The sequence below is a fragment of the Aspergillus flavus genome, chromosome 8 (assembly GCF_009017415.1).
Source record: "Aspergillus flavus chromosome 8, complete sequence".
Classification (NCBI taxonomy): Eukaryota; Fungi; Ascomycota; class Eurotiomycetes; order Eurotiales; family Aspergillaceae; genus Aspergillus; species Aspergillus flavus.
This window is the reverse complement of record NC_092403.1, coordinates 2,993,706-3,018,403: the sequence shown is the minus strand read 5'-3', so window position 1 is coordinate 3,018,403 and position 24,698 is coordinate 2,993,706. Positions and strand designations below refer to the sequence as shown.

The 24,698-nt window shown below is 50.0% G+C and overlaps 11 protein-coding genes across 11 annotated transcripts; 5 read left to right on the top strand and 6 right to left on the bottom strand.

Moving 5' to 3' along the window:
- Positions 1–235: 235 nt before the first annotated feature.
- On the top strand, positions 236–1,164 carry F9C07_12930 (uncharacterized protein; the record flags this gene model as incomplete). Its single annotated transcript, XM_041287574.2, has 3 exons — positions 236–248; positions 313–525; positions 620–1,164. 3 exons carry the CDS (start codon positions 236–238, stop codon positions 1,162–1,164), a joined length of 771 nt encoding a protein of 256 aa, XP_041150798.2.
- A 1,234-nt stretch (positions 1,165–2,398) lies between these two features.
- F9C07_2076307 (P-loop containing nucleoside triphosphate hydrolase protein) lies at positions 2,399–6,860 on the top strand (the record flags this gene model as incomplete). Its single annotated transcript, XM_071508822.1, has 3 exons — positions 2,399–3,378; positions 3,430–5,613; positions 6,827–6,860. The coding sequence occupies 3 exons, from the start codon at positions 2,399–2,401 to the stop codon at positions 6,858–6,860; spliced, it is 3,198 nt and encodes a 1,065-aa protein (XP_071367551.1).
- Positions 6,861–8,107: 1,247 nt separating this feature from the next.
- On the bottom strand, positions 8,108–14,306 carry F9C07_2248420 (uncharacterized protein; the record flags this gene model as incomplete). Its single annotated transcript, XM_071510045.1, has 5 exons — positions 13,802–14,306; positions 13,627–13,712; positions 13,265–13,560; positions 11,034–13,207; positions 8,108–9,503 (listed from the first exon to the last, which is right to left on the bottom strand). The coding sequence occupies exons 4-5, from the start codon at positions 11,354–11,356 to the stop codon at positions 8,108–8,110; spliced, it is 1,719 nt and encodes a 572-aa protein (XP_071367550.1). The 5' UTR covers positions 11,357–13,207; positions 13,265–13,560; positions 13,627–13,712; positions 13,802–14,306.
- Positions 11,380–12,008, bottom strand: F9C07_12934 (putative srpk; the record flags this gene model as incomplete). The annotated part of the gene is made up of 2 exons (XM_071507921.1): positions 11,380–11,767; positions 11,827–12,008. The coding sequence occupies 2 exons, from the start codon at positions 12,006–12,008 to the stop codon at positions 11,380–11,382; spliced, it is 570 nt and encodes a 189-aa protein (XP_071367549.1).
- On the bottom strand, positions 13,028–13,877 carry F9C07_12935 (putative calcium sensor; the record flags this gene model as incomplete). Its single annotated transcript, XM_071507922.1, has 4 exons — positions 13,028–13,207; positions 13,265–13,560; positions 13,627–13,712; positions 13,870–13,877. 4 exons carry the CDS (start codon positions 13,875–13,877, stop codon positions 13,028–13,030), a joined length of 570 nt encoding a protein of 189 aa, XP_071367548.1.
- Positions 14,307–17,307, bottom strand: F9C07_2287776 (endosomal integral membrane protein). The gene is made up of 4 exons (XM_041295417.2): positions 15,824–17,307; positions 15,433–15,770; positions 14,930–15,365; positions 14,307–14,871 (listed from the first exon to the last, which is right to left on the bottom strand). The coding sequence occupies exons 1-4, from the start codon at positions 16,929–16,931 to the stop codon at positions 14,804–14,806; spliced, it is 1,950 nt and encodes a 649-aa protein (XP_041150801.1). The 5' UTR covers positions 16,932–17,307; the 3' UTR covers positions 14,307–14,803.
- On the top strand, positions 17,007–17,215 carry F9C07_12937 (uncharacterized protein; the record flags this gene model as incomplete). The annotated part of the gene is made up of 2 exons (XM_071507923.1): positions 17,007–17,120; positions 17,153–17,215. 2 exons carry the CDS (start codon positions 17,007–17,009, stop codon positions 17,213–17,215), a joined length of 177 nt encoding a protein of 58 aa, XP_071367547.1.
- A 41-nt stretch (positions 17,308–17,348) lies between the features above and the next one.
- On the top strand, positions 17,349–18,491 carry F9C07_12938 (putative U3 small nucleolar ribonucleoprotein LCP5; the record flags this gene model as incomplete). The annotated part of the gene is made up of 1 exon (XM_041287575.1): positions 17,349–18,491. One exon carries the CDS (start codon positions 17,349–17,351, stop codon positions 18,489–18,491), a length of 1,143 nt encoding a protein of 380 aa, XP_041150802.1.
- A 136-nt stretch (positions 18,492–18,627) lies between these two features.
- On the top strand, positions 18,628–19,043 carry F9C07_12939 (uncharacterized protein; the record flags this gene model as incomplete). The annotated part of the gene is made up of 2 exons (XM_071507924.1): positions 18,628–18,734; positions 18,941–19,043. The coding sequence occupies 2 exons, from the start codon at positions 18,628–18,630 to the stop codon at positions 19,041–19,043; spliced, it is 210 nt and encodes a 69-aa protein (XP_071367546.1).
- On the bottom strand, positions 18,891–24,316 carry F9C07_2287772 (kinesin heavy chain). The gene is made up of 7 exons (XM_071510930.1): positions 24,085–24,316; positions 23,866–23,992; positions 22,328–23,793; positions 22,217–22,254; positions 22,054–22,148; positions 19,557–21,973; positions 18,891–19,494 (listed from the first exon to the last, which is right to left on the bottom strand). Exons 3-7 carry the CDS (start codon positions 22,330–22,332, stop codon positions 19,266–19,268), a joined length of 2,784 nt encoding a protein of 927 aa, XP_071367545.1. The 5' UTR covers positions 22,333–23,793; positions 23,866–23,992; positions 24,085–24,316; the 3' UTR covers positions 18,891–19,265.
- Positions 23,381–24,126, bottom strand: F9C07_12941 (putative ubiquitin conjugating enzyme; the record flags this gene model as incomplete). Its single annotated transcript, XM_041295419.1, has 4 exons — positions 23,381–23,504; positions 23,569–23,793; positions 23,866–23,930; positions 24,085–24,126. The coding sequence occupies 4 exons, from the start codon at positions 24,124–24,126 to the stop codon at positions 23,381–23,383; spliced, it is 456 nt and encodes a 151-aa protein (XP_041150804.1).
- Positions 24,317–24,698: the final 382 nt, after the last annotated feature.

The window sequence follows — 24,698 nt, the reverse complement described above, 5'->3', positions numbered from 1 at the left end:
ATCCATGAAATCTATTTATATCAATCGAACATAGAACAGCCGAATGACCCCATAACGACTTCATGGAGATCGGAATCATGTGACAGCACCCAAACAGGAAAGCGCAGCCAATGGACTTTCACATGTAATGACATCATCATCGGGTTCCGGTTTTTGATATAAAACAATACTCTTATTTCCTCTCATCCTCCCATCAATCCCTCAAAATCTCTCAATAAACAGCAAGAAATACAATATGGAAGATCCAGGTGCCTCCAACCCCCTTCCCCAATCCCGGTCTAACAATTCAAAACCTAACATCCAAAACCCCAGTATCCGAAATCCCCACGGTAATCCAACACCTCACGCAATCACCCCCGGCGCAACAAGCCCAAACCATCGACAAGTACTTCACTCCAGATGCTTCCTTCGTTCATCCATTCTGCCGGATCCAGCATTTCCGAGGCAGCCGCTGGGTCGTGAAGAAGATCTACCAATGGTATAAAGTGATGTCGCCGCGCATTGAGTTGAAGATTCATTCTGTTGGTTAGTTATTTACCCTGCTCATATAGATCTGTTATATATCTCCCTATAGAGAAGAGGAGATGCATAATTGATGATCGATGCTAATGGGATATAGCATATGATTCGGACAACCAAAAGCTCTACGTGACCATGTCGCAAATCTTCACAATCTGGATTGTTCCGTTCCATGTTGCGCCTGTGACGCTTACGACGGTGTTATCGCTGACTACTAATCCACATGGATACTTATCTTCTTCCGACTCATCAACTGCGGCCTCTGAAAAAGCACACGAACCAAAGGAAGAAGAGGAAGCAAGCTACGCCGATGTCGTGGCCAACGGCAACCCGGATCATAAAACGCCCCTAACCGCCCACACTAACGGCCACCGCAAATTCTACTATATCACCAAACAAGAGGATCTATATCAAACATCTGAATTTATCAAGTTTGTCCTTCCGCATATCGGGCACTGGATTGTGTTGGCGATACATGCGTTCGCGACGGTGTTCTGTGTGCTGGGGGCTTTTCTGTGGTGGCCGTTTGTGTGGATGGAGGAGCAGGGCTGGATTCCCGGGTTGGTGTTGAGGGGTGGAAATATTGCTTATGATATTCGGTGGAAGAAAAGGGCTATCGGGGCTGGGTCTGGGCCGTCTTCTTAGGTTGGTGGATAAGGAGGGTGGGGTTGTATATTTGGGGTTTGGAATGGCTGTGTATACATATTAATCAACTGTGTATTGATAGATCGAACGGTGTTCATTGGAACATACAACGTACATAGGCGCCAGCTTCCTGATAGTAATGCTAGTATGGCTGCCTGCGACAGGACCACGTCAACCACAGGTGGGTTTTCACCCGCAAGGCTGGAACTGCGCCTCCAATTGAGAAAGGACACTGCAATTGACAGCCAACCAATGTTCGCTAGTGTGATTCACTGACTCAGGGCCATAAATGATGTGGCAGCTCTTTCAGCTCGGGTGGGGGAGACTCACCATGGCTGAGTGAAGGAACTTGCTGAACCCCAACCTGATTGATTGGGTGATACTGAGAGAAGGCTGGCGGGGCATTACGCCACAATGCCCTATTCACGCATCCCAAGTAGATTGGTGAATATATACTGGGTCTGCCATGACTTTCGATCATGTTCAATCAAAATAAAGAAATATTCGTGGGTTGTCGATGTGCGCTGGAATCCCTCCACAGAGATTCTGCGACCGTGGTGTACAAGCCAGATATAACATCGAGCTATCATTCCCCAGCATACCCTGGGTCCTCTTCATTCACACTTGCGTCCAAGGAAAAGCGTTAATTTCATGCGGACTGGGATACATCCGATCATCCCTCTGAGTGTACCAGGCTCCGTTGTGGGATTAGCAGAATGGGATCCGCAAAGTAACCATATCCACACTGAAATATGTCGGACGGATGCTAATATACTGGGCAAGGATTTGTCGTGATTTCGCCCGAACTGGGTCCTGCAGATTCAAGAATTGTCGGTATTCCCACGGGGCCGGTCCGTCAAAGCCTCCAGGCAAAGGAAGCAACTCAAGACCAAGCGCGCGAAGTCAACAACCCAGTCATGGGACCAACGACGTCAACGGCCTTGCCGCCTGGAAGCGAAAAGCCCCCAAGAGCCGATTAGCTATACGTCCGCTGGGTGCGGAACTGGGCCAGTTCTTCGCAACGGCCAGAAGGCTGATCGAAGTTGATGACGACAGCACGGCCCAGGAAGTGATCCAGTGCCTCTCCCACGAAGGCGGCCTGCAACGAATCCAGGAACTCATTCAGCGCGACTATTCCCTGATGCCAAATGCCACCAAACAAGATATTTTCCAAAAGCAGTTCGTCCCCTTTCTCGAGAGTATCACCCACCACAAAGTCCTCGGGTCATTGGTGATGGAGGAGTTCGTAGTGAGAATCTACAACTGTATCTTCGGACCAGCCGGGCGTCGTGCAGAGCCGTTTCTGAATTTTCTGGCCGATGTTGTGCAGCTGGACGTTGAACTTCACTCCGATGCAACCTCGACTTACCTAGAATTATCGCTCCAAGTGTTTTGTAAGATTATCGAGCTGAACTCGACTGCATTCATTCAGGAGCCGTTGAAGCCGGTAGCGAGGCGATTTTACGACCTCTTCATGATCCTTCACGCCTTGAAGACTGCTGGGTCACTAGACCTATCACGGCATCATTTAGAAGTATTACAACGCCGGCTGGAGATTGGAGCCGCCCTACCACCTTTGCTGGGAAGCTCAAAGCCTCTACAAACCTATAAATCTCCTGTAACCTTTGTCACTCCGAAAGACCCGCCTGGTGGTCGCCACGACAACGATCATGCAGATATCTGCAGTGTCCAAATTTTGCCTACTTTCCAGGAGATAATGAGTCCACGTTCAGAATATCTCCCCGGGAAACACCCGCAACAGTGGCATATTGGTGGTCTTGCCGGGCTCTTGGACCGAAACTTTCGGCTGCTGAGGGAAGACACCATCGGTCAGCTTCGAGACGTTATTCATGCTGAGCTGATGCCCAGCCACTTAAGACAAGTGCAGAGGAGCCAAGTTCGGACCAATGTCTATCAGAACGTCCAGGTGCGGGGCCTGGATTTCGATCGTTTGACGGGATTACAGTTCGTCGTCCAGTTTGCACAGCCGTTGAACGTCAGGACCATGTCGGAGGCTCACCGCAGAGAATGGTGGGAGCTATCGAAAAGACTACAATCCAGTGCTCTCGTCTGCCTCACGGATCACCAAGGATTCGCCATCTTTTGCACTGTCGCCGGGCCAGAGCGGCCCAGAACGGATGGGAGGCAAGAACGGCGGCAGAGGAAGGTCTCCTCGCTGTGGAAGGAGGCGAGCGTTGTATCTGTGACCATGGAGTTGGTGGAACCGACTGAGGAGAATCGGCAGTATATCCTAGATTGTTACAGGCCGCGCCACAGCAACCGCGCGGTCTCTCTGATTGAGTTTCCTGGCATTTTATTGCCATCATTCCAACCAACCTTGAAGGCACTTCAGTCAATGAAGAAAGCTGCAGACCTTCCGATGTCCGAATTCCTCGCCCCAGACGAGGACGAGATGCTTACCGGCCTAGTGGATATGCCACCTCCTAAGTATGCGGCAGTGCCAGGGTTTAGTTTCAACCTACGCTGTCTCATGAACGACCAGTCAGACCTTCTCCTGAGCCCGTCGCAACCGCTTGACTTGAAGAAGCTCCAAGAGAAGTCTACCCTTGATGATGCGCAGGCACAAGCCCTTGTCCACACCCTTCAGCGAAAGATAGGACTCATTCAAGGCCCACCAGGGACGGGCAAAAGCTATACTGGAGTCGCTCTCATAAAGGTCCTGCTAGCCAACAAAGCAAAAGTAAAGCCACGACTTGGCCCCATCATATGCGTCTGCTACACAAATCACGCTCTCGATCAGCTTCTAGAAGACCTATTGGACGATAAAATCACGACCCAAATTATCCGTATCGGCTCGCAGTCCAAGTCAGAAAGACTGCAGCCGCTCAATCTCAGAACCGTGGCTCGGCAGATTGACAAAACTAGGTTGGAGAAGCAGGAGCAGTGGAAGCTACAAATGAACTTCGACGAATACGAAAACAGTTTCGATGCACTCAGACTAGATGCAATAGGCACCGATCGAAGCTTAGAATTCCATCTAAAGCGAAACCATCCTCGCCACTTTAGCCAACTGTTCGACAAGGACGAGGATGGTTTCGAGAAGGTTACTGGCCGGCGCCGTCAACACCTTCTACAGACGTGGCTCAGATCTGGTCCAGCAACTAAGGGGCAGCAGCGTGCGGTGAACGACCTTCTGGAGGTCCCTGTGGACAACATGACGTCCAAGGAACGCAGGATCCTATACGAACATTGGATCAGGGAAAGTAGAGAAGAACTTCATACTCAAGCTCACTCGATCTTGACTTCGCACCAGGAAAACAAAGCATCCTATGACAAGATCCGAGACGAGCTAGATCTGCGATGCTTGCGCAATGCTGATGTTATAGGAGTCACGACGACTGGCTTAGCCCGCAATCTTAATATGCTGCGCAGACTACAATCGAAAGTGATCATGTGTGAGGAGGCTGGTGAGGTCCTAGAAGCTCATTTGCTCACCTCACTTTTGCCATCGGCCGAGCATGTCATTCTAATCGGAGATCATCAGCAGCTTCGGCCTCAAATCCAGAACTACGGACTTTCTCGAGAGAACAGAGCAGGACAGCAATACTCCTTGGATCGCTCCCTGTTTGAACGACTTGTCGAACCGGATGATGACGCTGGCATAAGGCTTCCATTCTCTACACTGGAAACACAACGACGAATGCATCCCTCAATCGCACAGCTGGTCCGAGACACATTGTACCCTCGCTTACAAGATGCACCTTCAGTTAGCCTGTATCCCGAAGTTGCAGGGATGAGAAAGAGGCTTTTCTGGCTTGACCACCGACGGCCTGAAGGCAACTCTTCGGTCCAGGATGCCATGGCAACATCTCACTGGAATGATCACGAGATTGAATTGACACTGGCCCTGGTGAATCACCTGCTCCGTCAAGGAGAATACCAAGCCGGTGACATAGCTGTTCTGACTCCATATCTTGGTCAGCTTCATCGAATGAGGCGTAAACTGAGCCAAGCGTTCACGATCACCTTGGGAGAAAGAGACCAGGACGACCTCGACAAGGCAGGCTTCACAGAAGACGAAAGACCGACGACACCGAGCGCAGTGTCCAGATCAACTCTCCTGCAAGCACTGAGAGTCGCGACTATTGACAATTTCCAGGGTGAGGAGGCAAAGGTGGTGGTGATCTCTCTGGTTAGAAGCAACGATCAAAATCGATGTGGCTTCCTCCGCACGCCAAATCGCATCAATGTTTTGCTTTCACGCGCACAGCATGGAATGTATATCATCGGTAACTCGGAAACCTCAAGGGGTGTGGATATGTGGCATAAGGTCCTTAACATCTTCGAAGGACATGATAATTTTGGCACAAGCTTAGAGCTCAAGTGCCCCCGCCACCCTTCTACGCCTATCACTGTATCACAGCCGGACGACTTCGTGCAATTTTCGCCTGAAGGAGGTTGCAGTCTGCGATGCGGCAAGCGTTTACAGTGTGGTCATCCGTGCAAGCAGAAATGCCACTCAGAGATACTCCACCAGACGGTCTATTGCCCAGAGCCCTGCTCGCGTCCACAGAAGGGTTGTTCCCACCCCTGCCCCAAACTGTGTGGTGATGCTTGTCCAAAGAGATGCGGCATCATGGTATTTGATGCAGGCCGGATCCTCCCTTGTGGTCACTCAATGGCCAATCTTCCTTGTTGGCAAGCACAAGATCTCAGCCTAGTTAAATGTCCAACATTTGTCAAAAAGTATGTTCCTCATTGCAACCATGAAGTAACAATCGCCTGCCACATCGATGTGAGCAAGCCCGAGTACAAATGCACGCGCCAGTGTCATGCTGCCTTACCCTGCGGTCACAACTGTAAGCGCCAATGCAGCCAATGTACGATTCAGACAAAGGAGGGCATCAAGGTAGATCATGGGAAATGCAAGCAAAGGTGTGGCCGTCTGTATTCCACATGTGCCCATACCTGCGCAACAGAATGCCACGGGGACTCTCCGTGTCCGCCATGCACGGCGCCCTGTGACGTCCAATGTGGCCACTCCAGATGTTCTCAAAAATGTTCCGAGCCATGTGCCCCTTGTGCAGTATCACAATGCCTGTCTGCGTGTCCGCATAGCGCGTGTTCCATGCCTTGCGCCGCGCCGTGTGATCACATTCCATGCTCTCGACGATGTGAGAAACCTCTACCATGCGGCCACCAATGCCCGTCCTTATGTGGTGAACCTTGTCCAGCGGCGAAATTCTGCCAAACATGCGCGACCGACGACATCAAGGATATCTCGGTGGACTTCATCCTGGGTCAGACATACAAAGAGATTGATCTAGACGAGAATCCTTGTATATTTCCCCCATGCGGACATTTTCTGACTGTGGAAAACATGGACGCTCAAATGGACCTTGGGAAACACTATGTGATTGATGAAATGGGAAAGCCGTCCTCGATCTCCAAATCATCCGAGCCGTTCTCCATCTCAGACGTTCGGAACTGTGCCACTTGTCGAGGTTCGTTGAGAAGTATATCCCGGTATGGGAGACTGGTGAGACGGGCCTTACTGGACGAAGCGACGAAGAAATTCATTCTGTACGTAAATCAGAAATACGTACCGATGGCTCGGGAGCTTACCCAATTGGTGGCTCAACTGCCAGACAACGACGGGACGGCGACAGCAAAAGCATTCCAAACTGAACTTACTCTCAAGGTTCAAGGGCCACCTGACCATCAAATCCGATTGATGCACCAGCATCTCAAGAAGCATGATTCGGCAAGATGGAAGGATTTGATCGCCCTGCGGCAGCAGGTTACAGAATACTACAAGAAAGTCAAGGTGGAGGAGCAGCCATTCAATCAAGTACGCAACATGGTGGAAGATGCCCGTCGTCGCAAACGAAAAACTGGACAATTTGAATTCGACGAGAATGTTCTGCAGACGAAAGGCTGCGTTCAAGCAGCTTCTCTGTTACTTCGCCTCGACACGGCATTGATTGGAGACTTCCTCTCTTTGTATAAGCAAACTCCTAGCGGGTCCAACAAATGTGTTCTGCACCTTGACCTCCAGGCAAACCGAAAGGAGGGTGAAAATCTGACGGCCATGGCTGTCAATTCACAGCGCGTATTGCACCAGGTCGAGGGCTATCTTTTCCGCGCTCAGCTGTGTGCCCTAGAGCGCCAGAGCAGCGATCAGCCAACTCGGGCAGAGGATCTTCTGAACGAGGGCAATGAATGCATTGAACGAGCCCAAAAGCTGTGTACGGCGCACCCTGGACAGGTACGTGGACTTGCTGACGAGATCGAGGGCACTTTGAAGATGCTCCGCGGCGGTACATTTTACACGCCTGTGACCAGTGAAGAAAGAATGGCTGTTGTGGCAGCCATGGCGGGGGAATTTAGAGGCACCGGACATTGGTATCGTTGCGAGAATAACCATCCTTTCACCATCGGAGAATGCGGTGGTGCTATGGAAATCTCCACCTGTCCAGAATGTGGTGCACGCGTAGGTGGTCAAGGCCATCGGACAGTAGCCGGAGTGACCCGTGCCGATGATTTGGAAGTGAACATGGCCCGGTTAATGATTTGAGACTATGCGACCCATGAACACGATGGAGATCAATGTTTGATAATTTTGACTCTGACAGAAGTGAAGCGAAAGCGAAAGGCGACTTGGCAACCTTCCATGGGAAGGACTGATGCTTCACATCTTTTGGGGTGAACGAGTTTGGAGAACGACAATGTAGACAATGTAATCACGGAACGAGAAGCTTCAATAGCAAAATCCGGAAGGAGCTTTTGCCAAGGTAGTGACTGCCGCAAAGTACAAATACATATCACCGATATTCACATTTCTATCTAATTGTAGGGGTATTAAAAAAAAAAAAAAAAAAAAAAAAAAAAAAAAAAAAAAAAAAAAAAAACGACAACACCAGGTCCAACTGCGTGCAATCAAACTCCAAACGTAACAACTCAACGCCGTTAGCAGTCAAGGTTATTCAAGCAAACTCACCCGTACTCCGTCCATACCCATCGTCCCTGCAATGTGGTCCATCCAGTCTGTCGTGGGCGGCTTTCTGTACGACGGTGTGATCAAGGACTCTACTACTATCTGCGGCGCGAATGGTGAGTCCGGGGGTGTTGAAGGACATATTACAGAGCCTTCGGAGCTGGCTGGACTCGAACAACTATCGCCCGAAAGAAGTTGGCATTCCAACTCAAGCGAGGCCCGCTGTGTCCTATCTATGGCGAGAACCAGCTGATTGAGGATCAGCAGGCCTGAGCGAACACCATTCGCGAAAAGTGTCGAATAGCCGTCGAGGAAGAAGTGTGGAGACGGGCCGATGAAGCTTTGTCGAGCATCTTGACCAGCACGGCGCATCGACACCGAAATACCAAACTCCGTGCTAATCCCTCGGAGCGCCGCGCGGGCAGCCTGAACGCTGCGCAAGACGCCCGGCTGACGCCTGGCCCTCTCCTCCGATGCAAGGGAAAGCAACGTGCGCACTTGCTTTACATGCCCGGGTATCTTCAGGACCTCAAGGAAGCCACGCTCCACAACATCCGTATACAAGGACGAATCGGGTAGCTTAGCATTGTTCGCCGCAATTTCTTCATTAAGGGCCTGCCACTCCGGCTCCTGCAGAAAGCATTCTTCCCCGGATATCAAAGCCGCTGTTACCAGAAAACCTCGATAAGCGACATACATCGCACAACCGAACCCATGAAGATGAGCCGATGGACCACGGAGCTTCATCAGTGTCCGAATCCCTGCTGCATGTTTAAGCCACGAGTCTGCATCGGTACAGTGGTGCTTCTCATAGACCGCGAGGGTGATAGCCGTGGCCAAGGCCTCATCCGATTTAGCCGTTGAGACGTCGGACAATAACCCGCCAAGGCTCCGCAGGGACTGTATATACATCACCCGAGCTTCTTTCAGAAGTCGCTGATCACTGTGCACAGCGCCCGCAAAAGAGGTAGTACAAGCGCGAAGAGCCCAATCGAAACATGAATTAGTCCCTCTCCGATTTTCGACATATTCCACCCAATTTACCGGCACTTGTGTTTCGGTACATTTGAAATAACAGGGGAAGGCTGATAGGACGAAGTTGGTAAATACTTGGGTCTGCAGGGATGAGACAGCGGTAACGGATAGCGAATGCGACACCTTCTCGTTGATCGGGAAGGCCACCGGTAGATATTGGACATTGGACCGGGTCGATCTCAGGGGAGGATCACCTTCACGATCCAAGACCGATGAGAGGCGCGACGAGGGCTGCGACGTCGGCCGATATTTCTGTCGCAGGGCGGGGCCTTGGTCGCGGAACTCGATCGCTCGGATTTGGCGCAGACAGGGTGTGTTCAGACTTTTGCATCGTGCGCAAGGGGTCCTGCCATCACACTGTCGCGGGGGGTTAGCGTTATCATAGGCAGGATCATTGACTGGTATCCAAAACCAAGGCAATGCATTGATGCCAGGCTCCACTTCTCTGCAAGGGCCATGATCTAGATCGAGACGATAGATCGGGATCTCGGCATCTGGAGAGGTGGGGGGGTTTTGTTTAGGGGGCAGTGGGAGAGAGGGCCACTGGGGCGGTTGGAAAAGAATGTGGTCACAGCACAAACATTCATGGGAAAATTGATTGGGGCGGAAAAGGCATGCACATTGCACATTGCACATTGCCCTTAGGCAGCAGTGAATTTCAGGGGTTGGGAAACAAGCATTGGTGGGCAAAGGCTACACGGACCTTAATGTGGGCGTCAATGCAGCCACGACAACCGCGTGGCACTCGAACCATTAGCGCAGGAAGTCAACTTAGCAAGGAGCGCCTCTATGCTCGTATCCTGACCCGTTCGGCATGGAGCAAGGCGTTAGTCTCAAACGACTGACGCAGTAGCTTCTCTCAAAATGGAGTCATCGGCTGGCGGTTTGGGGAAAAATTGCCGGGGAACAAAATAAAATACAATGTGAAAGGGTGGAGTTGACACGGTGGGTCGGGAAAGAAGTACCCTAAGTCCCTAACTAAAGGAGTCCAGCTTTTGGACAGCCCCACTTGCTTTCATCCCGACAAAAGAGAATCTATGAACACTCAACTTCGAGTTGGATTGTGACTGGATATAATGTATGTTGTGACAGATGGCCATTTCAGGCAACCAATGGAGTACACTAAGAAAGCAATCCCAATACTATATAGTCTTCATCAGGGCAGCAACACCTTTGTAGAGAAATTGGAAATAAATTGGTCATCATCTCAGTACTTAACTATATCATTCTATGAACTTATAAGACACGTTGAGGTATTTTCGTCGTATACGATTATTTACTCTTCCTTTCTCCCATCCACCTCTTTCTTAGTGGTTCATTAGAGACTTGAGTCACATTCATCACTGACCCTTCTTTTGATGTTCCTTGCAATGCATTGACTCACTGGAAGGCAGAGTTCAAAACCCAAATGCTAACAGTGTGCGAATCGAAAAGAGGTTGCCTTATTGTTCCAGTTGCGTTCCAGTCCTGCTCAATACATCAAGCGCCTTGTCTGCAGTGGTGCGAGCACTTGGTAGGAATCGCATCAATCCCTGAATAGCGGGAAGAAGAGGGGCGAGTTTTGGATCTCGCACTTCCTCTGCGAATTTTCGTTCCAGCTTGGACAGATCGCAATCTTTTAAACCGCATTAGAAACAGTTTCCATACGGTGTACCCGGCTTACTCGCCTTGTTCCATTGTCAGATCATGGCTATATCTCATCTGCATTGAGTTCCACTCGGCCGGTAGACTCTCCACAAGGCCAATCCATTTGGAAGACTAAAACTTCGCCCTCTCCGAGATACCAGAATGGATATGTCGTGAATACGAACGAATAAATCTTTATCCTATCTTTTAGCAGAGGGTTTTGCTGTAGGTTTTAGAGGAATACACTTACCATGCACCCTGCGCGCCACAAATCGACGCGATAATCAAAACTGTCTGTGAAAATGTCTCGGGTACCCGTAATGTTCCTGGCTGAGCCAACACGTTAGGTTCCTCCCCTTGAAGAAAGCTCTCTCCAACATCAAGCAGACGAATTTCTTCGTCGTCTTCATCTACCCACTCGACCCACTCTGCTGCCTTCACCAGCTGGGTTGGCAGTCCATTATGCAAAGGTGCGCCATCGACCCGGGCCAGCAGCTCGATCTCTGGAGTTCCAAGGACTTCAAAAAGTTCATTTTCCGATGCATGAGATAGATTAGTGCAACTAAATGCCATGTTTCGACCGCTTATATCTAATCCTATGTAAGAAACACTTTCCCCAACTCGTAGAAATACAATTGGAAGGGAGCGCTTTTCTTACCACCGTGACTCATGCCAGCACTATGTATAAACTTGAGAGCTTTCAAAAGCTGCGTAGACATCTGAAGTACAGTTTCGGGGCAGAGTTTGTCATGCCCCTCGCGGTAATCTGCGAGAATCCTATCAACGGAAGGGCCAAGCAACTCAAATACAAGGCATTGATGAACTCCGTTGGGGCCTTCATGACTGAAGGAATCAAGCAGCTGAACGATATAGTTTGAAGAAAGTCCTCGTCGAGAATGACTCCCCAAAACTTTCAATTTTTCCAAATCTCGTGAATCTCGTAGATCTGCTGTCATGATCTTCAACGAGACCCATCGATTTCGGCTGGCATACAGTTAGCCACGGCGAAATAGGAGCTTCGGTCAGTTGATCAACTACGTAACTCTCTATCGCCCGCAAGCCAAACGGTAGAAAACCCGCCCCAACCTAACTTATGGTATACCCTGTAGCGGCCATTCTTAAATGTATCTCCGAGGGTGACCGGGTGATATCCCCCCGATCGGTATCTTGACAATGACTCCTGTGTATAGAGGAGGTTGTGTTGGCAAAATAAAGACATGTCCATGTTGGGATCTGAGTTCAGGCATTGAGCGAATCTAATGCTACAAAATGTAGAGTATGTTGGTGACCTGAGAAGAGGCTATGGAGACCTTGTCTGGCATGGTCATACAACGATTTATTTAACACAGTTAGCGTGTAGATGCACATGGCTTCAGGAAGTACTATACTAGTAGGTGGTCCTGAGCAAAAAGCGGCAACATATCGGGCCGAATCCGGAAAGAGTAAGACCCCACAAGGCTCCGCAGAAGCGTGTTACAATAATTAACTGCAAACTACTAGGAGGTAGGTAATTTTCTATTGAAATTAATCAATGGGGTAGTACTACCTACTCAGGTAGCATTTCGTCCTCAACACAAGCAGAGTCTAGGTGTGGACACAGGTCAGGTGTCCACCCTCTTGGAGTAAAGAGTAAATGCACATATATATATATCTTGTATGTATGCCAAATCTTGGTACACCTCAGGTTCGGAACGTCTCAACTCTAAAAACTGCATTGAAAAGGCTCAATCATGCAAATGCCCGCGAACATTTCAACATGTCAACATAATCTTCAATCCTTCCCCTCGCCATATCAGGAGAAGCATAAACTCAATCAACCATCTCGCGCTTTCTTTTCTGCAAACTGCAAACTGGAAGAACAGGAATTTGTCAATCAAAGCCAATGATGCCAGCGAGACAAACCATTGCCCGTGATTTTTCATGATATAAATGTCCCCGAAAGATGAAACCAGGATATAGCACATTTCATCGAGACGTGGAGAAAGAGTACAGGAGAAGCAGTCCGACCAGAATACCACCCATACGGGGCAACGGGTAGACAAGTACAAGGACAGGTAGTAATGGGAATCCTAGACGCAAAAAGACCAAAAAGAAGATAATAAACACAAAACAGGAATGGTTACGTCAAGATAAGAAAAAAAGGAGATAAAAAAAACCAGGAATTCCGACCACACCGGATTCGCCGAGAAAGAAAAGAAGAAGAGGCCATGGGAGAAGAAACATACAGGTGCGACCACCACCGACTCATACCAGCCCATCGTATAGAGACAGGGCGCTCACGATCGTCTCGTCGCGCTTGCTACCCTCCTTGAACTCCTCCATATCAAGGCTGCCATTCTCATCTTTGTCCATCATCCGGAAAATCTTGCGAACTCGTTTCTCCGGTGTGTCCTCATCTTCGGGGAGTTTCACCATGGAGCCCACCTAGTTGTCCGTCAGCCCTCGGTCACAGCATCCATCCGGTGCTAGCGGTTGACATACCATCTTATAAATCGCCTCCACGATGGCGAGCATCTCGTCGTATGTGATCTTACCATCGCCATCGATGTCATACAGTTGAAACGCCCAATCCAACTTGTCCTCCATCTTGCCCCGGGATGTGACCGACAATGCACAAATAAACTCCTTGAAATCGATCATCCCGCTATTATCGGAATCGAAGACACGGAATACGTAGTTGGCGAATGATGACGGGTCGCCAAAAGGGAAAAATTGTCGGTAGATCTTTTGGAACTCTTCCTTGGTCAAGGTCCCCGAGGGGCAGTCCTTCAAAAATCCTATACCGGAAAGTCTCGGTCAGCGCAAATACCTCTGGACATAGAGGGGATCACGTGTCAGCGCACCTTTATACCATTGCTGCAGTTCCTTTTTATCAAAATGGGTAGCTTTCTGGAGCTCATCCAGCTGGGAGGGGGAAAGCTTCGACTGACTGACCGGTTATCGGTGTTAGCGCACACGGACCAACCAGTGGGGGATATCACGACATCGCAGAAAGAAGGAAAGCAAAGCGGAACAAACAAAATGTGACGACAAGCGAGACGATTTTATCGTCAAGGCTGTCGCTCTCAGCAAGGGCAAGACAGGACCTGCGCATGGGATCACGCTTTGGATGTTCATATTGTTTTCATGGCCCTACCGCAAAACGGAGAAGCACGCGCACTTACGATTTACCCATGGTCACAACACGCGCCTCAAGACCGCTCCAGATTTATTGTAAAAGATCACCTAAAAGCTTTCGTGGAGATCTTGATCGCACAGGCGGCTCCGATCTAATATGCGCTGAGGAGGGGAGTGCAAGATGCAACTGCGGAAGATCGCGGGGTAAACGAGGTTTGGGATTGATAAGATCGTGCGCCCCGTGGCCGGAGGGATCGTTTCACGATATTAACTGCCGGATAAAAGCACGAGGCAAACCAGGCCAGTGTAGAATTCAACCACGAAATATTTGACGTAGACCAGGGAAATGGGAACAATTTGGGAAGTCCGATCGGCGGGATTTGGAAATGGGAAAATAGAAACCGGGGGGAAGGAAGAGTGATAAGTGGCGTTAAACACCGGGGGAGCCGCGGGTCCAGACCTTTGACCGCCAAGGGGGAAGACGCAAGAGAGCTGACGCACTACTAGGGATCCACGTTGTAGGATTTGAGTTACTATATACCTCACATTTCAGGAAAGTTCTACTTGGTACCGTGTTCAATGACTTCGTTCGTATATCATACAATACGTCTCGGTTGACCTTGTCCGTGCACATGAATTTATCAAATCCCACCCGCTCCACTAGCGCCAAACAATCTTCCAAACACGGAAACAGCATTCTCGTATACTCTATGTACAGGTCGTGGACAACGCATCGGATGGAGTTAGCAAAGGAAATACGAATGCGCGCAAGCTATACAGGGGATATCCGGAACAAGCCTGGGAAAAGAAAGAGCTTCCATCGTTCTATATGGAGCGGAGGTAAGGAGGAGAGGCCGCCAAGCGCGGTGTCCGGTCAATGGAAGAAATACAACGCCAAGACGTTTAGTCGACCTTAATGGAGCCATAGATGCGCTGTACAAATGCCCAACTTGCGAAAAAGCCGATCGAGCCTGGAGATGAAAGATTAGCGGCGATGGAACTGGCAGGAAAAGACAGCCCAGAGCTTACCAGTCAAGATGAAAACAACGAACCCGATCAGTGCGGAGTATCCGACATAGAGCACCGCACCCGTAAAACCACCAAAGCTCACCCGGGTTGCCCAGAAAAGCAGCGCGTTGAGGAAGACATAGCCACCGGTCATACCGGCGCCAGCGAAAGCCCTCCACTGCCATCGGTAATTCTCTGCGCACAACAAGAAGTATACCAAGAGCACCGTCGTAGCCGCCGTTGTGATTATCATCAGCCCGTAGCATAGGAACAGGAAACCGAACATGTAGTAGATCTTGTTGGTCCAAAGCGACGTCATGATAAAGTATAGCTCCACGAAGATCGCCCCGAAAGGAAGAATACCTGTCAGCAGCAACGAAGGGATGGTCCGAAGACTGCCAGTCATGGGAGGTACCTGGCGGGGAATCTGATTGGTCTTTGTGGGTCCTTCAACAGCCTAGAGAAGGAGTCAGCATACGTTCCAGTGCAGGATATCATAGGCATCACAAGCAAAACAAACATACACGCTGCTTGAATCCGAGCCAGCTACCCGCAACGCTCAACGGAACGCTAATAACGAACCAAATCGCAACGAGAGCTAGCATAGTGCCGAAGGGTACAGCCCCACTGGAACCTTTTGCCCATACGAACAGATTCAGCAAGAAAAAGGCGCTGAAGATAAAACCGGGAACTAGTACGGGGGTCATGATGATATTGCGCTTCCAAGCTTCTCCGCCGAATGATTTGTATACTCGAGCGGACACGTAGCCACCGATGAACCCAAACAATGTGTAGATGAGAAGGGTAGCTGTAGCTAAGAAACCACGGTTGGCTGGGGATAGAAGGCCAAAGAGAGCGACAACTAGGGCAGCCGGATTAGTATACAGATTCGCCATCACCACCAAGTAAACTTACGAACTGTCGCGCCCGTCATCATGAAAAGCTGTGCGCCGTTTCCAACAAGGACACTCAACAACAAAGGAGATTTCGGGCATCGGAAGACATCACCATGTACTAATTTCCAGCCAGAATCCTCTTGGATGCCGTCTTCCACGGCGGCCGACGTTCCATCCAAATCCTCTAGGTTGATCATATCCAGCCGATTATACCGGGCGATGTCCTTCCGGAGAGCCCTAACCAGAATCATGCTCACCATACCGACCAGGAAGACCACGAACACTGCGGAGTTGATCAGGGAGAACCAATGGATTTTGGGATCGTAGACATGCAGATACTTATCCCAGCGGGTAGCCCAGGGAGTAGATGATTCACGCCAGTACACGCTGTACGTCCAAGTAACACCGGTCTCACTGTCCTCATCCAGAATAACCGGGACGTCACTGGATCCGCAGTCCACAGTCCCATCTCCCTGAACCTTAGAATTCCCTCGGGAGTCGGGCTGAACGAGCACGCCGACCACCCGATACTTGTCCTTGGCTCCGTATCCTACTGCATGATACTCAATAAAGATATCAAAATGGTTATTCAAAACCGCCTGTCCATTGTCGTTCAATGATCCCAGCGCAAAGCCCGGGTTATAGAATTTGGCCTCGGTGACGGATTCCACGTTGATCTGGGCGCCGGGGAGTCCATCCACGAGCCAATTGAAGTTGTAGCCTTGTATGATCCTCCGATTGGTAAACTTGGCACTACGGGAATCGAACTTGGCCTCTTCCTTGCAGACAGCCTTGCACGTTTCATTCTTGCCCATAAAGAGCTCGAAGGGTGACGATTGAATTCGATCCCCGAATAAAATGCTTCCTAGCGATTCACGTATATATTTGGGTCCATTTTCTGGGGCGCAGAAGTGAAAAGCGGGGTGGTAGTAGTCGTAGGAAAACACGGAGTGAAGTTGCTCGTCCTGTTGCGCAAGCCCCGGGGTGAGATGGTTGACATACAGCGGCACTGATTGCCCTTCATCGTACGAGGTGGGTGCTACACCCGGTAAGTAGAAGGCTGTTGTGAGAGACGGTGCCGCAAGAAGAAGAGAATATATGGAAAACGTTCGTTTGTTGAACGCCATTGTGGGCGTTTCTGTACAATAACAAAGCGTAGGATTAGCTGGTCCGTCGCTCCGGGGTACTATGTTATTCTAGAAATGCATTCCAGTGACGTACAAGTCTACAATTGCCACTCCAGGGGAAATCTTTCAGTGGTTCATTGGGCGGGTACTGTGATGGTCGGGTTCAAGGAAAAGCCGCTACCTCCTGAGGTAGGTCAAGCGTTGAGCTAAACGGAGATTAGACCTTTCGGGCGGAAATGATGGAGCAAAACGGCTTCGACGGTTGCGATGAGGCCAGCTACTAGTCTTGGCACACGTGATAGGTTCCTCTGAGGTGACTATCGGCACGTGTTGATAAGGCATCCAAAAATTTCCCTTGCAAATCTTCGGTTTACAGATCGCAAGTGAAAACCAAACAGAGCCACCCATCGCATCACAATGGCGACCGCTACGCAACAGCCGGAAACCTCCGGCTTACAAAATATTTCCGCTTTATTGGAAACCATTACTGGCTGTCTCACCGCTGCCGGATCATCCCTCCCCAAGGACAAGCGAGATGCACCCTCGGAGGTATCGATCGAACCTCCGCAAGATGGTATATCGCTACTAGACACCAAAAGCGACTTGCTTCTCTCCTATACGCACAATCTTGTTTTTCTGATGCTGTTTCAGTTGCGCGGACTATCAAAGGATCGTGATGACGAAGCTGAAGCAGATCAGTCCTTGCGTGAAGAGACTGTCAAAAAGCTTGCAGAATTACGGGTTTACCTGGACCGCGGTGTGAGGCCGTTAGAGGGACGACTCAAATACCAAATAGACAAAGTGATCAAGGCCGCTGAGGATGCGGAGAGAACCGAGCGAACCGCCGCGAAGACCAAGGCAACCGAAGCAGAATATTCTGGCAGCGACGATGAATCGGCGTCGGATGGTGAAAGCGATGGCGCGGATGAAAGTGATGAAGACCAGGAAGATATCGATGAGATGGCTTACCGGCCCAACGTCTCGGCCTTTGCGAAGAAAGTGGAACCCGAAGCGCGGGCAGAGAAGTCTAACAAGATGGCCCCCAGCGACGGCATCTATCGCCCACCGAAGATCATGCCGACAGCTCTTCCCACCACTGAAACCAGAGAGCGCCGGGAACGTGGTCCACGCCGGTCAACCGTTATCGATGAGTTCGTCAATGCCGAGATGTCGTCCGCACCGATGGCGGAGCCTAGCATTGGTAGTACGATCGTCCACGGAGGCAGACACACCAAGTCCAAGAAGGAAAGAGAACACGAGATGGAACGAACAACTTATGAAGAAACCAACTTCATCCGATTGGCAAAGGAGAGCAAGAAGGACCGAGCCAAACGAGGTGGCCAGGCCGCCAGGAGCACTTATGGGGGTGAAGAATGGAGAGGCCTTACTGAAGGTGCAGACCGTATTTCAAGGCTTACACGCAGGGCTAAGGGAAGTGGTGGCGCACTGGATAGGAGTCGGAAACGCAAGCACGGCGAGGACGGGCAGCGCGGTGATGGTGCAGCCGTGGGTCAAATCTTTGAGAAGCGGCGGAAGAAGATCGAGGGCTGGAAACGGTAGTTGCATTTATTTTCCTCGTTGCTTGAGACGTTGCTTGAGAATGAACGCATTTGTGACTATTTATTCTGATACCATTGGAGAATTCTAAACAATTTATGTTTTTGTACGGCTGGGACGAATGTTTCATCAAGTAGCCATGCACACTCCTTTGCAGATTGGATGGGATCGTGATGTATGTTATCTGACAGAAAGCATCTCTTGTATCGCAAAGAGCCTTCAAGGAGTGGATTCAGGGCTGGCCAGGTATGCATGCTTGATAGGTAAAGTGGCAGTGACAGCTTATAGTGAATCTAATCTGCGCATATATCAATGACCTGGTACAAAGCAGACCCGTACTGAAGTTTAAGTTGCTGACTACAGACTAGCAGTCAAGCAGCGCATAATTGTACGGTGTATATGACCGGTCTCTTGCAATAGAAGATCGTTTTGTATTGTATAACCTATTCCAGCGTCCTTCACAACTACTCTGCCGTAATGCATTCTATCATCATGTACAAGGGTATCGGCGAGACCCAGAGGCCTCTAGTGACACAAGCTGGGTGCTCATTCTAATGTACCAAGGGCTCAAACGGGGAAAGACGAAGAGACAAGAGGACAAAGGAAAAAGAAACAAGCAAAAGGAAATCATAAGACAGTAGGGAGCTTCATTCACACAACATGCTCGGCATATATGGCACGAGAAGACATGGAAATGTAGGATATCGGCGTGTCAAGAATGTTCTTCAAATATCTTCGGCGAAAGGATAAAATAAACAACAAAAGAGAAATCGTGGATCATCGTCTATCAAAGAACCAGCTGGTGCGCTTTCCCGTCTCCTGGGACTGGACTCCGGCAACCGGAGCACTGCTCTCGGATCCTCCGCCGCCGCCACGGAGCGGCTTCGCGATTCTCGAGCCGCCAAAACTAAAATTGCCGCCACTATCCATACTCGGAAGACCCCTGGTAGAGCCCTGCTTCGCAGCCTCGAGTCTCTCTTTGACAGCAGTAAGTTGAGCTTCAAAACTGTTGGGAATATTGCGGTTAGTCACGGTGGAATCCAGAAAGCAGATAAGATAAGTCCATACCGATGATTAGCCTGGGTCAATTTCTCCTGGCTCTCCTGGAGCAGGCTCTCCAAGCTTGCGATGCGCTCGTTTCGGGCGATCAGCTTCCTCTCTGCAATAGCAACCTCCTTCTTCAAGCTGCTGTTCTGTTCTACCAGCTGCCGCTGTACATGGGTCAATTGCTCAAGGTTGCGCTCCAAGAATGCCATCTTCTTCTGCTGAGCGCGGTTGTTGGAAGAGCGCAACACGTTGTTGTATTGCTCGCGGGCGTCGTCCAGAGAAATCTCCAGTTCCACGACACGCTCACAGCGATTTTGCAGATCGCGCATGAGGGATTTCTTCATGGCATCAAATTCAGCAATCTGTTGCTGCAGGTTCTTGCCCACGGCCCCGTTCGTCGACACGCGAGTCTGCGAGTCGGCAAGAGACTGGCGCAGCTTGCTGAGTTCTTCATCCTTGTGCGCAATCTCCTTGCGAAGTTCCGAGGCTGCCTGCATTTCGGCGTCTTTCCGGGTGACATAGACCTTTTCTAATCTCTCCCGGATCTCCTCCACGTCCTCCTCTCCCAAGTTGCGTTCCAGAAGTTTCTCATAGTCCCGCTCGAGGTCAGCCAGCTTCTGCTCAACTTCTATTCTACGGCTGTCCTGCAGCTCACTCAGCTCGCCCCGGTCATTCATGGTCAATTCGGCCTGCCGGATAAGACCTTGGGTCTCCGACAAACTCGTGCGAAGCTCCAGGAGGTCGTCCGGCGCAATGGTCTCGCCCGCTTCGCTAATCTGGTGCAATGTATCAACACGGTTGATGAGATCCTGAAGTTTGCGCTCGTTATCGGAGAATACGTTGCCTCCGAGGTCAAATCCAGCCATCATCTTCGCCATCTTCTCTGCCTTTTTCTTCTCCTTCTCGTCTAATGCAGCACTGGTCTCCTTGGCCTTCATTCGCACGTCGAGAAGTTGCTGCTTGACATCATCCAGTTCGGTTGTTAACTCCGAATTGGCCTCCCGAAGACCATCCATGGTGATGGCAGCCTCCTTGCTTTCATACGAAACCTTCTCCAGCTGCATGCGGAGCTCGTTGACCTCAGTGTTCAACTTTTCGTTGTCCTTACCCGAGCGTGCGGAGTTCTCCTTCAATGCCCGGAGCTCTTCCCGTGCCTCGCGCAGGCCCCTTTCGACATTGACAATATGCGATTCCTTCTCAGCGATCTGATCTTGTAGCTCATTTTCGCGCCTGAGGAACTCCTCCCTCTCATCCTTCTCAAGTACAAGACTAGGGGTGCTCGAGCGATCACCGACTCTCGAGTCGGGACGAGGGGTTTCTGACCGAGCCTCTTGAAGTCGAGATGGAGTGCTAGGGCGGGGTCGAGCTTCGGCCTTCGTCGCACTGACAACGTCATTCCTTCCTGGAGTCCATCGATCCTTGGGAACACTCTCGCCACTCCGCCATACATGGACTTCAGTCTCCAGTGCCGATATGTAGCTCTCGAAGTTGGTCACCTGGCTCTGCGCTTTGCGTAGCAGCTGTTTCAATTCGGCGGGACTCAATTCGGCATTCACCTTCGCCTTGTTCTTGATTGCCTTGGCTCGCACACCGAATCGCAAGGTCGAAATGGTTTCCGCATCGTTGTAGCTACTGGGAGAGCAGTTGATAATCAAAGTGGTCCTTGAGTTACCTCCCAAACTCTCCTGCAGGATTCGGGTGAGTTTCGAGTCACGATACGGGATGTGGGTGGATTTGCCATCCGTCAGCGCATTAATGACCATACCAAGAGCACTCAGACTCTTGTTGATTTTCTTCGCCTCTTCCAGTGTCTGACCACTGGCACCCGTCTTCCCAACTTTTTCGCTACCGGCCAAATCGACCAGGAAAAGTTGACCACTCTTTGCAGAACCAGTCTCGAGGTTCTTCTGCGTAACCGTAATGACGAAGATGGAATGGGAACGAGACGACTCCTGGTTCATGTTGGTCGCAGCGACTGCTCGTGCTGTGCCACCACGGCGCATCACTTCGTACACTTCCTGCACACTAGAAACATATACCTCTAGTAGGCCCTTGACGTAGACACCTCTGGACTTTTCCTCGTGCACAGGAAGGTTATCGTTTTGTGGCACCAACAGATCGCGAATACGCTCCATATAAATTTCCATGTAACTGACTCGCACCGTATACTCGATATTACTCGGGCTAGTAAGAATGCTGGCGAAGATCTGCTCGACGATACGGGGGATGATACCTTTGCCGATGTCGTCGTCGATATCGGATCCCATCATCGTATATGACTTACCCGCACCAGTCTGACCATAGGCAAAAACCGTTCCGTTATAACCATTCAAGATATCATCGACGGTGGGTCGGATAGAGAAATCGAAGATGTCCGTTTGCTTCGAGTTCATGGGAAAGACCCGGTCGAAGGTGAAGGAGCCGGTGCCTTCTTTGGACTGTACATGGGTTAGAAATTTCAAAATCGAGATCCAGAGAAAGGATTTCAAAAGAGATGTTATCAGCCGGGACCACGCACACTGATCTGACATGATTGCTCATTTTCGAATTCTACAATGGGTTCTCCTCCGGAAGACAATTCAACTTTGTTTTGCGGTCGGAACCTCGCAACCACTACGGAGAACTGGTCAGTAATGCTACTCGCGAAACAGAAACATCAGTCTCCGGGAGGATGTGCGCACCCTTGATGGAGGTGTTGGAGGAGTTTGGGCCAGATGACCTGTCATGCCAGACATAAAAGTGTCAGTCTCCGCCGCTCTGGGCGTTGAAGCGGTGAATCAACAAAAACTCACGCCATGTTCACTCTGACCCAGAAACCCGGCGACAGCTTCTAGGGGAACAGAATAAAACGAAAGAGACGAGGAAGAGAGCCCCACGAAGAGGGGGGAGTATCGGAAATGTCGTTCAGATCAGTTGCACGAGAGGGTGGTGACTCCAGGTACGGTGGGCGATTTGTTGTTTGGGTCAGGGGTCCACGTGCACGACACACTTGCGTGGGGAGCAATTTAGTGAGGGGACTCGTGATCTTTCCAAACCCCCCGAGGCCAAAAAAAACAAAAGAGAGAAAATACTAGACAAGACCCGTCTCAGCCGGAAGGACAATATATTACTACGGAGACAGGGCTTGTTAGATCGACGTGAAAAGACACAAGGAGATGTGGGATCTCGTTTCTTGTGTTTCATCAGAGGAGTAAAGTTGTAAAGGAAATAATAATAACACTAAATAATAATGCTTCCACACGAGCCGTTAGTCTCCTTCTTGGCATTGGCTGAAGACTATCTTGTCGGTCAACTTGTCCCGCAGTTACTAAGACTTTAGTACCTTCGGCAAATGTCGATTTGCAGCAGTGGAATTGACTGTGTGATTTTCATTATAAGATAAGGCTCATCTTGATTTTCACCAATGAAAAGTGGGCGGCATTAAGAATGGTTCCATAAAAGACTCAGGAGGCGAAAGCAAACCACGCTATCGGTTAAGTCAAAGTGAAGCAGAGCGGGAAGGGAAAGACTAATAGACAGCAAGGCAAAATTGAGGCAGAAAACATCCTAAGCTAATGCATTATGCACCTCGCAACTGAAACATGCGATTATCCACAAAAAGAGACCAAAGGGAGAATATGTACCAGGCGCCCAAACCCCGCGCTGTGCATGTCATCAAACGGCGTGTGAATCCTCCAAGGACAAGTCATGCCAACGGCGTGTCCGCCACCATTGGCAGTATGCTGTCACCTTTTGACATGAGCAGACAATATTTGTTTCGTCATAAAAGCCCACAGATAAATCATACCGAGACAAGGGAATAGAAAACAATTAAGAGAAATAACCAATATCACATGTAGGGTCCCCTAGTCTTCCCAGCTCTTCTCGACAGTCTCACGCACGCGCTTGATGTACTCCTTCCGGTTGTCTTTGTAGAGATTGGATGCCTCAACATTGGCAGGTGATGATGTGTTTGGGTCATTAAGCAGACTGCAGAAAGGCGGAAATCAATTAGAGCCAATCGCTCACCATCACTAGTGGACAGAGAACGTACCTTTGAATACTAGTGAGAATGGCCGCCACGTCATACGTTGGGCTCCAACGATTTTGCAAAATATCCAGGCACAGTTCGCCCGTGCCGTATACATTGGGATGGAACATCTGGCTGATGAATTTAACGCCAGGGGGCTTGTTTGGGTACTGTTCTTCAAAGTGCATGACAAGACGGAATGTGCCATCCTCAAAAGGAGTATCAGCAGGACCGATGATAACGGCATTCCTAGTAGAAGAAACAGGGTCAGCACATGAACCAGAACGATAAATTACAAAACCAATAACTCAGGGCGCTTACCAGGTCATCACATTGTCAGCTACCGGAGAGGCCGAGACACCGGCAGGAGGGTCGGTTTGCATACGCTGTGCGCATGGAAGAGATTAGCTCACGAGATCTGGACGGGGTGGGGAAGAAATTAAGCTTCCTGGACAAAACAATCATCATTCGAGTAGTACACATGAGTTTATTAAACGAAAGCAAGGACCACAGATTCTGAGCTCTACGAGAAGTGCGTACCTTGAAGTCGCGCATGAGACGACGACGAGCAGAGGTCGACATTGCGGCGGGGTACGGGATGGGAGTATGAATGGGAGCGGGCAAGGGTGACTGCCACACTAGGGCTAAATTGTGATACAGAAGATAAGGCAGTGTTCTGATCTTGAATCTCCGAGATACTAAATCGTACTCAAGTGTTGTTTGAGAGAGAAAGTCGGATGTGGTTTGGGAAAAGAAGAAAGATGAGTAACAATGGGGGGAGGCGTGCAGATCCACTACAGACCGCTTGCTGTTTGGAGTGTTCCTACGATAGACGGCAAACCGCCACGGCTTCCATTCTAGCCCTTGAACCATCCAAAAGGCTCTCTGGCTTATTACTTCTCCCTCTTGCTGTGTCTAGTATCATCCTCATCTTTCGATAGGCATTTTCTCATGCCTGTTTCCCAGAATACTTGTTCTACAAGGCATGTACGAATATGTGTTGGGGAATCTCCTGTCCCGTGATCCGGTCCACTGTGATTGACAAGCTCCTACTGACTAAACCAAATGAGTCCTAGCCCAAGTCAACTCGACATAGATTCTTCAACGCGGAATTCACCCGTGTATGTATCATCATGATCCTTCATGCTCCATCA